The 17,484-nt window shown below is 36.6% G+C and overlaps 1 protein-coding gene across 10 annotated transcripts in view; it reads right to left on the bottom strand.

The window, feature by feature from the left end:
* The window catches only part of BLTP1 (bridge-like lipid transfer protein family member 1), a 133,141-nt gene that overhangs the window by 85,697 nt on the left and 29,960 nt on the right, over positions 1-17,484 (bottom strand). For 9 of the 10 annotated variants that reach the window (XM_080373531.1, XM_080373532.1, XM_080373534.1 and 6 more), the window contains exons 8-19: positions 17,080-17,273; positions 12,059-12,138; positions 10,827-10,977; positions 8,800-8,956; positions 7,960-8,038; positions 7,087-7,178; positions 6,095-6,212; positions 4,889-5,044; positions 3,837-3,934; positions 2,615-2,793; positions 2,372-2,478; positions 99-307 (exon numbers count right to left, since the gene is read on the bottom strand). In XM_080373531.1, coding sequence (XP_080229657.1) covers positions 99-307; positions 2,372-2,478; positions 2,615-2,793; positions 3,837-3,934; positions 4,889-5,044; positions 6,095-6,212; positions 7,087-7,178; positions 7,960-8,038; positions 8,800-8,956; positions 10,827-10,977; positions 12,059-12,138; positions 17,080-17,273 — 1,620 coding nt within the window. The remainder of the gene's footprint in view (positions 1-98; positions 308-2,371; positions 2,479-2,614; positions 2,794-3,836; positions 3,935-4,888; positions 5,045-6,094; positions 6,213-7,086; positions 7,179-7,959; positions 8,039-8,799; positions 8,957-10,826; positions 10,978-12,058; positions 12,139-17,079; positions 17,274-17,484) is intronic. The other variant, XM_080373538.1, reaches the window with a different exon arrangement.

Below are 17,484 nucleotides of genomic sequence, written 5' to 3' on the forward strand. Positions count from 1 at the left end.
GTAATCTGCAGAATTCTGATTTTCCATTTCAAACAAATTATTTCCCTTTTCTACCCATGGACACCCATGAATTTTACAGCTTGTGTTCCTATGCCCACCTTTATGGAGAGAAAGGCTTTCAGCAGGGGTCCATACAGGGTTATCTGGGAATCTGGGGAGAGCTCCAGTTCCACATGAAGCTTATCTGGGGGCAGCTCGGAGGGATCAAGGGGAAGGCGGGCTGAAGCTGTGGGAGATGAAATCACACTGTCAGCCGTCTTCTGCGATGGCCTTAGCACTGACAACATGGTTTCTTCCATTTCTGACACTTTGGAGCAAAACAAAGAAGAGAAGAGGTTTTGATTACAAGTTAGGCTCCTGATGGACAAAATTCTGCAAATATGAATGTGTATTCGATATACAACTTTTTGCAGCTTTCTCATTTGGATTGTACAATTACGCTGACATGTCTATGTTACAGACAGAACTGGTTTCTCATATCTAGTAACTACGGAAGATGGGAAAATATAGATATTTTAGTCAATGTTAAATATGCAAGAGGAAAAATAATTCTTCGCATTCTGAAAAAAAATTCAATTTACTTATCTTGCTTTTCAAGTTAAACAAAGAGATGCTTTCATTTCAGTGTAGCAGATTTCCCAAAACACACAGTTATTGCAGAAAAAACAAAAGTGAATAAACAGGAAAGATGCAAAAGTCGTATTAAAAACCTATTCTGAGCCAGTAGCTCTTTAGGCCAAAATTTCTTCTCAAACAACTCAATTACTCTAGTCACAAAACAGTTTGGAAATTCAAGTCTTATTTTTTATCCCTTCTTTTTATTTGGAGATGGGGAGAAGAAAGCACTTTGTCTTTTTTAAGTGAAGAAAGGCAACAAGAAGGAAGTGAGTAACTGCAAGTGCTTCGGAGATGTAAAGCGCTTGCTGGGAAATAAAGAACTCTATGAGAAAACCACACAAAATTGATGCTCCGGATGGAGAAAGATTTCAGGTGCCAGTTTAACTGGAAGAACCAGTGCATACAGAACTACAGTGAATACACACCTGTAGCTGGAAAACCTTCAAGGCTTTAACTTACCATTATTGTCTACAATGCTCGCTCAGTGCTTGCATTATGTTTTATTTTATAAATACGCTAAACGCTGCAGTGAGATGACCACTTTTTTGTAAGCTGCATCTCTTGTAATGCAACATATTTGTTTCTTACAGACTTACAAGAGTTCCATTGATTGACCCAAAACAAAATGCAAATGTTGATGCTGTAACAAACACATTCTACCAGCAGCACAGAAGTGAGCTGGACTGCTCTGGATTACTCACTGAAGGAAGCTGCAGATGAAACTACCTGGGTATGTAGAAACTTTCAAATGCAGGTTAAATTGCTACAATTACAAGTAAATGTTTTCAGCTCTGAAGTATGCACATTTGACACAAGCTGACAGAGTCTCACAAGAGCACTTAATGAACATCTGCAAGATGAATCTTATTTTTTCTGCTTCATCCTCTAAAATTTCAGTTCTTTGAGATTTGAATTGTTGGAACTCAAAACCTAAAAATGCTATTCAGCATGTCTTCCAACACCTGCTGATCGAGGCCCATTCGAATTAGCCCTCATTATTCTTCTAATACCTCTCCTTCATCAGTTCTTCCAGCATCTCAACCTGAAAGACTTCTATGCAACCTCGTAACTTCCCAAACACCTCCCTCTGCATTTAAAAAAACTTACTATCTCTGTGTTTAAGTATTTTATAACTTTTTTTTGCAAGCACATACTTACAGAATATTTCTTACTTAGAAATACTGTTTAGACATGTAAAATATTTTATCTTTAGAAGTCAGTGTTAGACTGAACAGTCTAACACATGTATCTGATGGCCACAGCTCACTTCAACAGTGCCAACTACAATGAAATCTCAAGTTTCATATCCATAAGGGTAAGACAGAGTTATTATATCTCTGATATAGTGTACTTGAACATATCAATCATAAGACAACATCCAAAGGAGAAAAGCTTGAAATGGTAAGTAATATGATACCATCAAAAATTACTTCACATTTAATATACAAAGTGATATTTTGTATTATGCAACAACCCATTTAAGAGATCCACTTTGTTAAGGACAAGGAGAAGTGGATCACAGACAGTATCCTCTTTTTACATGGGGAACTGGGACACGCTCTGAAATTTGCATCACGAAGCATTGTCAGTTTTTAAATCAAACCTGGTGCATTCTAAAGACTAGCATACTCCCATGTGACATGTAGTAGTAGTTCAGTCCAAAACTCATTTCTGCAAATTTAAGCAGTTTGATCCAACAAAGTCACAGCAGTTCCTGAAATGAAACACGCTAACAAGAACAAGTGACACTTACAGGATTGTTTTAACTGCTCATCTGCCTTCTGAGGATAAATCGGGTGCCAAGAGTAGTCAATTGTAAACACAACACTCGGGACTGTCCAGCATTCAACCCATCCAGCCCTTTCAAAAAGAAACATCACACTTTAATTTAAAGTAGAACAGTTTCATTAAATATCTTCCTCAAACATATGAGGTTGCTTGCATCACAAACAAAGTAAGTAAATATGAAAAGCCAGTATATCACAATAAAACTCACTCTTCTTGAGTAATGTTCCTCCATTTGGGTTTGCCTGTTTTTTGACCACTTTGACATTCAGCAGAAATACAAGATTCGGGACTTATTTTATTAGGCTGACAATCTTTCACCAGCATAAAAAGGGAGTATTTACTAGGATGACAATCTGGTAGATACAAATGAAGATCAACATCTTCTCCCTAAAATCAAACATTAGTAACAGAAAAGTTAATTTACATTCACATTATGCATAATGCTCATGTTATTTGCATGTTCATATGCGCCATCACCTTCCCTTTACAAGCAAAGTGAGGCAAGAAATCTCAGTTTTCACGTGATTGCTGGCCACAGCACTCCCTGTTTCCTAGTGAAATGCCAAGAGCTCTGTAGTTCTGAACAGTTACAAGTTCAGTAACTTGAATAACACACCATAGCAATCTGTAAAACACAGGAGCATGGTTTTTAGTGACTACTGCTCTTCCGTTGTTCAAGCCATACACAGCCAAAAGTTAAGTGACTGGCCCAAGGCTATCTTACATCTCAACTAAAACATACTTTTAAAAAAATTAACTAGATAAAACATTGCTTTCTTTGCTATCAAATTACAGAAAATTACCAACATCACCATCAACTAGTTTTTTATTTTTAGCAGCAGTAAATTGTTTCTATTTTAGGGAAGATAAGTAGTACACTCTTTCAAAGAATTAACTGTGTCTGCTAAAAACACTTTATCATCTTTATTTATTCTACAGAAACTCCTAAAAAAAATCTGGAAGATGGCTTTCCAAAATGGCTGGGGGGTACTCACTCCAGTATCTGATTTTTACCTTTGAACACACATTAGAATTCCACATTTTCTAAATAAATGGGAACAGACTTCCAAGCGATAAAATACATACGCAGACACACAGAGCATAAGCATATATAGTAAATACACATACTAAATGTGTGTCTATATGTATGTATGAAGCATATGTGCATATATATTTCTAAAATGTATTTTTAAATGTGTGTGTATATATATATGTATATGTAAGTTAGAACAGCCTATGATTGGATGCTTCATATAAGCAACAGAAACCATTCACCTCTGGGTTGCTTAAAGAAAAATTTCTATGAACAGGAAGTGAGAGAGAGTTATTTTTCTTTCAGGAAAGAGTTTATTCAAAATTTCCTAACTGAAAAAGGTAGGAAAACTATCTCACATTTAGAAGACAAAAGGGGCAAGGAGGGAAGAACTTACCCTTAAAGAGAATCTAGTATTGCATACGGTTGGAACAAAGTCAGTGAACGGCAGAGAGAAAACAATATTCAGTGTTTCTCCACAAGCTGCTAGATAAACTGGGAGAGAAGAGGCAAAATATATATTAAAAAAATCTGTCAATATTACTGCCTATGTTGTTCTTAGGCAAATTATCAAACACAGGTAAAAATAATGAAAAGACATTCAAGAATTAATGATAGGAATTGCCATTTGAAGTATTGTGTATTTAGAGTACATCATAATAAATTACTCTGAAAGTATTTATTCCGTACACCTTGTCCTTTTTAGAAAGACACTGTACTTGGCAAAATGAAATTGCAAGCAGATAATAAAAACAACTGTAACTAATATCTTGCAATTTATTGCTTCACACATCAGTGTCTGGACAAGAAAACACATATCAAAAGTTCCTCAGGCTTCTGATGAAGCAGTGAGCCTTATTTTTTAACTAGAACACAATTTCATGATTTTTAATCCACCATCCTCTTCATATGTTGAAATTGTAAGACTAGCGCAGTGTAGACCACTGCAGTTTTGGCATTCTGAAATGTGCCTCTTAGTTATGTTTAGAATTAGCACCATTATCTGCTATTCCAAAACAAACAGGAAATAGACATTTCTAGTTATACGGAAGTCAAATGGTATTTTTCTAACATTACTTAGAAATATTTATTCCCGAGGAAATGTTTTCACTTAGCTTACTGAATATATGTCAAAACCTCAGAGCTGCTCTCTGCAAACTGTTGTACTAAATCAAAGATTCAAAGGGTTTTGAAAAATGAGCGCTAAAACATGATCTAGAACTGCACTCTCCCCCAAAAAGGTATGCATTTGTACAAAGCAACTTAGAACTTACAACAGTTTTAGGAAGGTTTATACACATCAACAGTAGCAAAACGGGTAGTTATCACTGAACACATTTTTCTAGTACAAATTTTGTAATTCTTGTACTCTCACTCTGTATATATATACATTTTATACATTTTTTTTTTGTAGTATGTACTCCCAAATAAACAAAAAAGTAATCTCACCGTTCTCTTGTTGTTTGGTGGAACAGTCAATCCAGTTATGCTGATTTGCTGCCCAAATCATTTCAAATTGATGAAACATGACTTTGAAGTTCCACATATATGGAACAAATGAAAAAATATCAGGTGCGCTATCACTGGACCAGTCTTGGATCAAATCTAAACCCACATAAAGTAATAAAAGGCAAGTTAGTAGCAATCAAGTGAGAGACTTCTTGAGTTTTTGGCTTTTCATAAATTGTAAATCTTAACCATTTCCTCCTATACAGAAAAAAGAAAATAAGAACAACACAGAGTATGTATTTCTCAGGCAGATATTCCACAAATACTTGCTGTGAATCCATCTCCCATTTCTCCCCTCTTTTTTAAGTTGGAAAGCCATAGGTTTAATTAAGTTTACTAGTTTTGTTTTGTGCAGTAGCGAAGTTACACATTGACCTAAAAGCACTGGACAACCAACTGCTTTCCTTTAGTTCTCTGCTCTGATACTCTGAATGTGTACATTATTAATATTTTCTAATGCAGCAAAACAATGTTGTAGAAGTTCAGGTTTGCTCTGAGCAGACTGGTAGGCTACGCTGTGTACTGCAGTGCTATACAGATAATGGCTCCAGCTTCACCAGGAGGATAACTATTAGCATGGCACTATGCCTGCACTAATTAATCCTTCCTCTCAGCAGGGCTAATTACCCAAGGCCATGTCACATTGATGGGGCTATATTCCTTCCATTACTGCAGCTGGAATGTTCAGCAACAGTTTGGTGATGCTGTGTCACGTTGTACTGCCTTGTACATAAGTATTCTTCTTCACAGACAAAATCCTAAGGAGCAAATTCCTTTGTCTCATCATCCCTCAGCCACAGGGACACAACAGTTGAAAATCAGTCAGCCAAGGAGAGAGATATCAGAGAAATCAACATCCTAGGTGACAAATATTAAACAAATGAATAGCTCTGACAGAAACAAATTCATCTGAAATTTAAGATCACTTAACGTAACTGCAGACCAAATTTAGTTTAGATGTCAGAAAATTAAATTGTTCGGTATCTCTACTCAAATGTAAGAATACCATGGACTTAAACACCTGTGGGCAACAGAAAACATCAGGAACTTTGTCCTCAGAAGCAATCTGTTGTACAAAATTTGAAAAGAGAGTCTAAAAAAACCCAATAGTTAATTTGATATATAACTTATTAGTAAAGAAGTTACCTGCAAAGAAGCTTTTCTGAGCAAAGATAAAATGATAGGTTGCTTTATAAACCTCAAGTTCACATTGCCATGTCTGTGGCATGTTCCATATCCGCGGATAGCTGGCATTAATATGAAACTGTGAACAAGATATTAAAGCATCAGTATTACTTGAAAAGATGACAGTGCCTGACCCTGTAGCTCAGCAGTTTTCACATATGTACTCTGATGAATAATTAAAACTGTTTTCCCACTGGGATGAACAGAAGGCCTCTCCAGTTCCTTAATAATTTAATCTCTCATTCTCTGCTTGAAGGTCAAGTGTTAGTGTATTCATTTATCTGGAAAGGTATACTCTGAACTTCTCATACATCTATTGCAGCAGACATACCAAGCAATTTATAAGCCAATGTTTTCATTAAAAGCATCACTTTTCACAATACACTAAAAATGAAATCCCTGAGAATACAATATTTTTCAAGTATTGATACGATGCTCAAATTTAAACATTAAAAACATCACTCTAATAACGTCATTTAAAATCCAGAGAAAGATAACCTACAGATTTACAATATTGCAGAAGTAAAATACTAGGCAAAGTAATAATGCAGTATTAAATCTTTCTCAAGTACTTTCAGCACTCTGAAGTACTTTCAAGTACTTACGCACACATATTCTGTAGCACAGCTAGCGAGTGTAACTATTTAATAAGGTAAAGCCTATATGAACATAGTAAGTGAGGCAAGATTTGTAAGTGGCAATGCAATCTCTCCACTGCTTTCAAAACACATATAACTTGGTATATAAATTATTTAAGTCTCTGAAAGTTACATGTGCATAGTTAAGTGTGTATATATAAGCTCCTTACACATCAAGACCTTGCAAAATGCATTCAAAAGGCATATTTCTGTATTGTTTAAGAACCTGAAGAACTGTTCAACAGACAAATAAATATGTTCTTTAGTAAAAATTCTCTAGAGACCAAAGCTTTGTGCTTATTAATACAAACTTACAGCTAGCATTTCAGCTTCTAAAAGAGTCCGGTACTGCATACTGCTGGTGGCATCAACATGTAGAAGCTGCCCTTTAATTGTAGGTGAATAGCCTAGCAAACAAAAGACATAAAACATAACCATTCAGACATAAGAGTTACACAAATATTTGTATAATTTTCACTAGTGATTTCAGCAGTCCACCAACAATCAAGAAATATCACGATGGAAATTAATACTAGAATAATTCTGTCCTCTACTGTTTGTCAATGAAGAGCTTAACATCTTCTGCCTTCATGTAGGGGGGATGACAAAAGTCATCTTGCTCGGCCTGGAAACGCTTAGGTTCTGGAGGTCTGAGTTTAACTTGCAGAATAGAGCTCAAATATGCCATACAGAATCAAGAGAACAAACAATTTAGCAAAGGGCTTCAAACCAACCAACAAGACAAGTAAATGCAAGGAGCATACCCGTAACTTTATGTTTATCTCCACCTTGGATTTTGCGGTTTGTTTTAAGTGAACTACTATTAAATTAGTTTTCATAATGCATTTCTCAGCATGATTCAACTACTACACTAATCCTACTGAAGAAGTCTTCCTGCTCTGGGTTGACAATGTATCAGTAATCTGCTTCAGTAGACACATAACTAAATGATACGCTGTCTAGTAGTTAAGGTATCTGTGTTTCCTAACCCAAGTAAAACATGGAAGTAACTTAAATATGCACATGCTTTAATACCTTGCAATGAAATACTTTTTGTTCCTTTACATAAGAAAATACATCTCAGTCACACAGGGAAAAACATTACAAGACATTCACACACAGATAAGACTTAAGATAACTGCTCAGGAAAAACATCATGAAAACAAATTAAGCTTAGTCTTAACTCACCATTTTCACCTACTGTCATGGGAATATTTATTTCCAAATATGATCCTGCACCAACATTTACATGTACAGCATTAGTTTCCTGTATTGCAAGAAAGGAAAAAAGTCACATTAACCAGTGTATTTTATGCTTCTGGCTATCATTACCCATACCTGGATTAAGGCACCTGGTGACTAAAGCCTGTCTTGCCTTCAGAAAAATTATTAATGAACTGTCTGAGTTCACTCAGGCACCACCATTTTTAGGCTTAACATATTCTGACTTAGGTCCACCAATAGAAACAGCATAAGATATTCTGATCCAATGCCTGAGAAGTCAGATGCATATGTATTTCTAACACTGCGCTTTCTAACCCTTTCACTCACACACACGCACACAAAAAAGAAAAAACAGGTGTACAATGAGGTCATGCTATATCCCATTTATAAGAGTAGCAACAGTAGAAAGAAAACTCCAAACCCCTACAGGTCTTTTGCTCCCCCCAGTATAATCTCTCCAGTAATATCAGATATTCATCCAGTATCAGAAGATATTATCTTTTCATCATGGTGAGCTTCATCGTAATGGAAGACTGCACAGGAAATGTCCAGACCATGAATTCACAAGAGTATAGGAGCTGGCATCCTCCATCTCCTCTGGTACAAGACCTATATTACATCTCAGACAATATTTCTCTTTGAAGAGTTTGCTCATAATTATGGAAGACTAAAACCAAAATTGCCTAGCTTTTAAAACCACAGTTCTGTAATACACACCTGAGACAAGTGAAAATACACACAATCTAAAAGTACTGTGTTATCACAGTAGGCTAATTATTTTCTATGTAATTTTTCATTATTTACCCTATTTTTGGTAAAAAGCAAATCAATGGTGGCATCTGCAATAATGTTCATCCGCAGTTCAAAAGCGAGAATCTGTCTTGGTTTTCCAGGCTGAGCAATTTCTGAGACTTTCATAACTTGGTAGTCTGGTGGGAAGAAAAACTTCCACAAGCAATCCCTAGTGGAGAAGAAGAAGAAAAAATACTAAACAAACAAAACAACAAAAACCCAACAGTTTTTATTCACAGAAGAAATAGAGATAAATATTTACACATATTTATGCATCTATTTGGTTCACTTAATTATTTCCCAGTTAGCTGAGTTTTTAGACAACCACTGAATGTGATAAGAAGGAATGTTTCTTTAAAGACTGCATCATGGGAGCCTTCCAACTCATTATTGAAATCTCCAGAAGTTTCAATGACAAGAAGTGACTTTTGAATAAAAGCCATAAATGGACAGACCATAAATGATTTAGAACAAAAATATTTTAATTCAGATGGCAAACAAGCTATGTTTTTCTTCTTATTCCTAATCTTTGGTTTACAAATCTGCTACAAAAACATAGTAGGAAGTAATCTGTTTACGCTTTGGTTTGTGCATAAATAATTGATGTAATGCCCAGAAATAAACAAAATACAAAACTTTAGAACCTCAGAATGGGAGTGAAGCCTACATTTCTGCAGACTTGTAGCTGAACAGGCAACTACATCAAAGGAAAGCTACAGCGATGAAGCACTGACAGCATAGCTCATATAGGTCTCAAGGGGGTGGAAGTATGTCTTTAAGGAGGGCAGCAGTTTCCTGCACCCAGCAGCTGACCCTTAAGGCAGCTTAAAGTTTGGGGGAAAAACAAAAACAAAAAATCCAACAACCACCACACACTGTCAAAATCCTGGGGAAACCCAAGATTTTATTGCATAATACATTAAAGATCGGTATTTGTAGAACCCCTTACATGAATTGAGAGTACACAGTCCACAGAACACCTACAGATCAGTGCTTCCAAAATGCTCAGGTGCTTTCCAAAATTCTATTTTCTATCCATGGCACAATGTGAAAGCATTCTCAGGTATGTATCTGTGAACTCTACGCACTCTGCATAGGCACTAAACTGCCTTCTACCTAGACAGTTAAAATTACAAAAAGCATACTATCATAGAGCGAGCTTTCTTGGTAGTATTAAAAATATCATTAATGATTCGCCAACTTCAAGTTCCTAGAAAAGCACTGTTCTGGAAACTGACATTTTCTCTTCAATTCTCTAAGACACTGCCATATCTAATGACTACGCTTTGGTCTGCCATCCTCACACTCCTAAGAGACAGTTAATCATAACAGTTTCACAGGAGAATTAATGGAGGCCAAGAGAAGTATCAATCTGTAATTAATAGGGGAAAAAGAGGGAAAGCACTGAGTATGTCACTTTTACTTAATAGTTCTTCACTCTCCAAACAACCTACTGTCTCCACCAGAAATACTCATGTGCAAAACACTGAGGGCTAAGCAAAGAACAGTAGTAGAGTTCTGGCCTAATATTTTGTCACTAAAATATCTAGATAGTAAATACTTTGGAGACTGTATCAAGCAGTTGATTCTCCTAAGCAGGGATAAATGATTCCCCCCTCATTATTTTCCTAGCCAGATCTGTACTCCCATAAAATTTTCACATCAATGTGAAGTGTATTCTTAACCATGAGCTAACAGGAGCTTGACAAGTCTGAAGGTAACCAATTAAAAGGTTAAACCCTTAGATATGTAACACTTGGTAAACAGTAAAACTACTTTGTTCACAGAAAACAGGAACATAATTTATTAATTTAATAATAAATATTCACTGAGTGATCCTAACTTTGGAAGGCCAACAAGAGAAGCAACAATGAATTTACTTATCTTAAACCATTGTGGCAGGACTTCTCTTTTAGACTGCCTAGCCTGCCCCATACAAATTACAAGTCTGAGCAATCGCACACTAGAAACTTTAGAATGTTTTCTCAATAATAACAGATATTAAAGATAAAAAGTAAAGATGTAAATCGTGGTAATACCTCTGCCTGTCAGCCCAAGGTCCATAGTTGAAGTCTGTTCCTTTTCCACAAACAATGTCCAAACCCCAACACGGTGGCAGATCCTGTAATTTGCTGTCTTCGTTGTTTGCTTCTCCATCATTACTTTCCTCCGTCTCCTCTGGTACGAGACCTATATTACATAATATAATAAACAGATTATTTGAGGAAGCTGCTTCAAATTCGCACGAAAAATGTTTATTAAGCACAAGACAATTAAAGTGTCCTGATGTCAATTTTATTTGAAACCACCACAGTGCGTAAATATCAAGCCACAATCCAATGCAGACTCCCAGTGGAAGGGCGAGAATATGACCAAAAATCTCTGGTGTTTTCCGAAGCACTCCTCACTGATGTCAGTGAAATGCTGACATACACAGCAGTTTTATCTGTTCAGCATGCTTTTTACCAATACAGGCTTTCCTACGCCTATCCTACATCAGTATGCATTGTTATTGAACATGTTACCTTTGTTCAAGATTCAGGCAATACTTTTACATGGAGTCAGAGCAAAAGCTTTTGCAAACAAAAAAAAACTCCAGCAAAATAACATGGTAATATAATTCACTGGATTTAAAGTCAAAAAGACAGACACCCCAATATTCAGAAATCAATGGATCAAATCAACTTCCCAAAATCCCCTATAGGTATTGACTATAAATTGTCCCCACTGCTGAAGTACTTTTGAAAACCTACATCTTTTTCAGTTTACACCTTAAAACACAACTTGTTTCAAGAATAAATATCAAGATTAATTGCTTCCAAGTTGCAGACGAGACTTGTGGAAGGCACTGCTGACAGAGTACCTACATCTATATAAACTACTCACTGATAAAAACATTGGTTCTACCTGTACAGTTATTTCAACTATGGAATACCCCAGGCCTCTTACATGAAAGAGCCTCGAAATTTACAACAACCATTAAAAAGAATGCAGCTCCAAATTTCACTTCCTTCTAAATATAAAATACGTAAACTTTCTCTCATTTGTTTCAGTAGAAATTTCTGTCATTTGCAGAAAAAACTTAGGAACTTATAAGCATTCATAAGTGTACTCACGAATGCTTTTATTGGCTCCAAAGTTTCACACTAACTCTCTAAACATTTAAAAAAAAAAAAAAAAAAAAAAAGAAGGAATTGCAAGTCCAGACAATCAAATAAACAAATAGCCTTCAATTCCCTTACAATTTTATCTTTGTATTTAACAAAGATACCTGGTTCATCCATGTAGTAATAGATATCGACATCGTTGGACTGCATTACAACAAATCCTTCGCCCATCAGTCTTGGTGGTCTGTAATGGAAAAAGAGTGCAAAGATAAAATTGAAAAAACAACACACCAAAATTAATCTTTATGAATTCAAGTAATTTTAAGTGTAACATGTTAAGGATAACAGAAGAGATTACGTAGGTCAGGCTTACTTGTAGCTTATAAGTAGTACCTATTTAACCACGGAATCATCAATAAAACTGCTATCTGTGTCAAGCAAGCCAACAGCAGAGATACAGTGTATGTGGCGGTACCTCACCAGGAAATTTTGTAGGCAAGACCCAAGTTCGATGCAATCCCAAGATACTGGCTTCATGAGTCTATACTGGTCTTGCTAGCAGCCTGACGGCAGGCTGCCTGGATGAGCCACAGGCTACCTTATCTACCAGGCATCGGTCTTGTGTCACACTACCAAAAAGGTGGACGCAACAGACAGAAGTGCCTGGGCCACACCACAGTCTGCCCAAACGCAGCTGTTTGTAAGCCAAATTTGAAATGCAGGTTGTAACTTCAGTTACTCTCCATGTCTCTCTATCACACTGTGACTCCTGATCTGCTACCTCAGGCTGAATACCTTCTGAAAATAAACAGCGAATATTTAAGTTTATCTTGTCTCAAGTCTCCTATCAAAAAGGTAGCTGTCATATTGCTAGGCTATGTCTACCCTGATTTGCAAAAAACCCACTTAATCTTTACATTATTATTATTACTACTACATAGAGTAACTTCAAAGTTTAGTTAACTCAAGCACAAACATACCAGGTTCCTCTCCACAAAGACATTTCTCAGATATTATACACCCCAACCAACTACCAAAGTTTTACTTTTAATGTTTCTTTCCATCAAGAGTTCCTTTCTCCTTGTCCTACATCGTTCTTTCACCTGCTAATTGTTTTCTTACTAAAATAGCACTCTGATCCAAAGGGACATCTTCAGTAATTAGACCATTAGTTTAAAAGGGGAAAAAAAAAAAAAGCTGTTCTTCCTCAATAACATTTCCCTCAGTATAAAAGGATATAAGTGATAAAACTAATACACGAAACACTTCTCCTAACACTATTATACTGGTATATTACAATCCCTTTCTTACAGCATTAACACATGTTAATTTACATACTATTACATTTTCTAGTAGTAATAATACTATAATATGAAAGTTCCATTTTTACTGCAAAAGTTGTTTGCCACTTTTCAAACACTTTTATAAGTTGCTAGTTCTTAACTAAAAAAGAAAATTCCAATAACAGAAATACACGGTCTAACAGCATGGCTTGTTAGAAGCACATTGCCCATTTTACCACAGCTCGTTCCAAATGCAGAAAAACTTGGAAAATATAGAAAAGAGCATATGCAGAGCCCATATAGTGCCAGAAGTTCTTGAAAAGCAACAGAGCAGGAACCTTGAAATCAATTTTACCTTGAGAGTAATGACAGCAGTGAAAGATTAAATACTTTCTACTCACTACCAGTTTTCCATTTCTTTTTTTCTGTCCAAAATTGAACCGGCCTCCCCAACAAGATGCAAATAGAGCAAGATGTGAAAAAAAAAAAACCAACCCAACCATTTACTGGCTCAGGAATAGAAGTGGGAAGGAAAGCATTTAGAGATATGTAAATACTAGCTCATGGGAAGAGTTCAGTGTATTCCATCCGCTCTTGTGAACAGGCACAGGCAGGTCAGCAAGACTGACAAGCACACTGTGGCACACGTGCTATTGGTAAGCTGCCCCTCGCACCGAGCATACCGCCGTGGGGCTCAGGGGAAGCCACCCTGCTTTGTAACGCAGGAGAGGAGGAGCTCACGCCACCACCAGCTGCAAAATCCAGGAGCCTGGCAGTAACTTCTCTGGCGGCCACAATGGCTCGCCATTGCATGACGCCACCCCCAGCAGGGCACACCACTGGGCAGGGGCTGCATCTCATTCCAGCAGCTCAGCATCTCCCCGTGAAGGTCAGCCAGCCGCAGCGCGAGGCAGCCGTCTATGATGGCAAACTGTACTTGCTCCCTGCTGCTCAAGCTGCTGTATGTTTTGTGCTGCGAAATACAGAACACTATATCCCTTTCACACGAAGGGCATAGGTCTGGAAACACTATACAGCTTTATCTAAGCTATCTACAGAAATACACTGGAGAAGGTACATGACTGTTTTAATAAAAATTACTGTAAAGTATGAAAGCATAGGGCAGATTTAACAATTGTTTATTTCTGTCCTCCTAGCAGCATTTACTTACACCAATTCAGAATAATTAATAATTTTGTTTTAATCTAAACCACTATCTTAAATGTCATTACAGAGTCTTTGTGCTGAGTTGTCTTCACAATGGACAATTTGGCTTAACTTCACAACCTAACAGAAACTCCCATGTAGCTGTAGGAAAGAGAAGTATCTACAGGAAAGCTTTAGGAGCTGACAGAATGGCCAAATCCTCCTGTCAAACACCCGCTGACACGTCATGCTCATCACCTTTCCCATACTCCACTTTCTGGAGTAAAGGTACGAAGTCTTACACTAAATGGAAGTGCAAGGGGTGAAAAAGGAACCAACAAAACCCCATGCAGTAGCTAAATGTGTTCCTCGGTCCTTTTCCTCAAATTCTTTTCATGTACATCTTTACCATGCCTACACATTCCATTATACATTTCTGGTTTGTGCTCTTGTTCTGAACTCACTACACTTGTAAAATCTTTTTGCCTGCTCAGTGTGAGTTTTTTCCACAAAGAGGAAAGTTCTCTTCTGTATCGTCATGTCTTGTCACTAGTTTTTTGATTCCACTTTTAAGAAGAATCTGAAAATAGACAGTAGATGACTGAAGTAGCTTATAGTTTTGTATTATCAAAGCGTCACAGGCCATAGCAAACAACACAGCAGCCAAGAAAAGTGGTATCTTTCCTTACACCAGTCCTAGGCTCATCACAGGTTAGGTGATAACCAACAGGTGGTGAATCCAGTAGCAGAACCTATTTAGCTTTAAGACCAACATCTATATTTTTCTTAATAGGGATGAATTCCACGGTCAGTTTTCACTGCATAGCCACGCAAAAAAGACACGGTAGTGCTTCTTTTAGCTGTATTCCCAGCTTAAAGTGCACAAGAAGGTACCTCCACAGAAAATGGGAGAGGAAGGTACCTAAGGAGGCTGCCTAACCCACCCTCAGCAAGAATAGTTTCACCTTGCCAGACTTAGCTGGTGGAGGTGGTAGAACCCTAGAAACTCCAACATAAGTCATTTGCAAAACCTAATTTGATAATAGCAAATAATGATAATGAGTTTATCATCATCATTAAAAATTATTTCCTAATATCTTATCTTAAACTTCCATTTTGAGCCTGCTGACTCAGTCACTGCTTTCCAAACTTGTTCTCCTTTGATCTGCTTTTCCTAGCACAATTTTTTTTTCCTTGGGTTTCAGAGGATTTATTTGCAAGAAGTGATGGAGGCATTGACATGTCTGTTTGTAATATAATATGACAGCTTTCAAGGTGAGTTTTTGATGTTTGTATCGATCAGCCAGTCTGTAAGAAATTTCATCAAGTCACTTAGCTGTTTTTTATATGTCTATTGCCTGCAGGAATTTCTGAAAGTTAAGACACCCAGCTTCATTTTTAAGCCAAAGAAGCACAAGAGGGCAGGCTCTAAAGTTTGAAATATTCCCCATTCCAGTGAACTGGGTCATTTGTTGAATCTACCCAGGAAATTAGGGCATGTTTTCTGCACAAATGCCATCCTTCAGCCATCAGGAGCTAAAGGGATGGTGACAACATAAAGAGAAAATACTTTGCGGAAGTAGGAGAAAAAGCTAATAGTTTGAGTATCTTAATCCTATTCTATTTTAATCTTGTTTGTTTTCAATATTAGTTTGAGAAATTTCCTTTGTCGTCATGTTGGAAGAGTAAGATTCTGTACACATCCACAGAATGATCTCTGAAAACCTATGAAGGTATATGATAGAAGGCAGTATTTGGCTGATACAAAGCCAATTAAGGTACAGGCAAACAACATAGAGTTTATTTGCAAAAATTGTAATTCATTCTCTGGATGTTGTTGCTTAGGAGGTATAGAATAGGTATAATCATAAACATAATTGCCCAAGGGTAGTATACATTATTTATTTTTTGTTGAGCAAATAATGCCTGTGAAAAGACTCCAAAATTCAGCAGTTTTGTCCAAATTATCTGTTGAATATGTAACATTGCACACATTAAATAAGATAATGCAGAAAATTCTGGTTACAATGTTCATACCATATCAATCAGGGACATTAACATAGTATGCACATAAATGTCTTGCTGGTTAAAGTATAATAAAACAAGAATCCTAGTGTCAAATCACTTCATGCAAGCACCCTTTCTTTTGTTCAACTTACTGCCATTCAGCTCATTAAAGCTGCATAACCCTGCTTATGTGGGATACACAGAGGTAAAAGAATCAGCAGTCTGTCTTCAAAAGATAACATGATTTCTACCATAACAAGTGCGCAGCTTTTGCTCATTTTTTTTCAAATTATTTTCCAAACCATAAGCAAATCAACTCTACAGAAGTTAACACTTTAAACCTTGTATTTGTACTAGAAATGTATTGCTGTCAAAGCCTGTGTACAGATACAGCACCTGAATGAAGGAAAATAAAAGTTGAATGCAGGATGCCCCAACCCTGGAAACATTCAAGGTCAGGCTGGACAGGGCTCTGAGCAACCTGATCTAGTTGAAGATTCCCTGATTAATCACAGAGCAGAACACACCAAAAAAAAAAATCTTTAAAGAGATAGAAAACCAGTGCTTTTCTCCATAAATAAAATAGTTTCAAAGATTCAAAGGCCCAACATTTAAAACCTTCAGAGTGGTAGAAACACCAACCATCCAAACATGCTAAGAAAAATAAAGTCACAGAAACACAACCAACATTCTTTTCTCCATTTTCTTAATAATAAAATAATATGTAAATAAAAATACCCAAAACTTACTCATCATTCTGAAGACCAACATATCTTGGACTTGGAACCAGCATGACTCTAACATTTTCCAATTTTCCTTTCACAATGTGCATAAACTGATCAAGGTGGCTCGAAGGTGGTTTTGTGGTATATGTCAAAAAAGCATCATCAAAGTTAATACAAAGTGTTTGTGGCTGATAATGATTCCCAAATGCCAAGCGACCCTAAATCAAAAAGAAAACCCAATTACACATTACACACTGCTCTTATATATATGTACATGTTGACCTGTAATAATGCAGTTTAATTGGCCATATGCCAATGAAGACTATGGACAAAAATCCTGGCCATAATCTCTGCATACCTAAAAATACTACCTTGTATATTAAACTCTCAATATTCTATCTCCTATCACCTCCATAATAGTTATCCGAG

The sequence above is a fragment of the Falco punctatus genome (assembly GCF_963210335.1).
Source record: "Falco punctatus genome assembly, chromosome: 1".
Taxonomy (NCBI): domain Eukaryota; kingdom Metazoa; phylum Chordata; class Aves; order Falconiformes; family Falconidae; genus Falco; species Falco punctatus.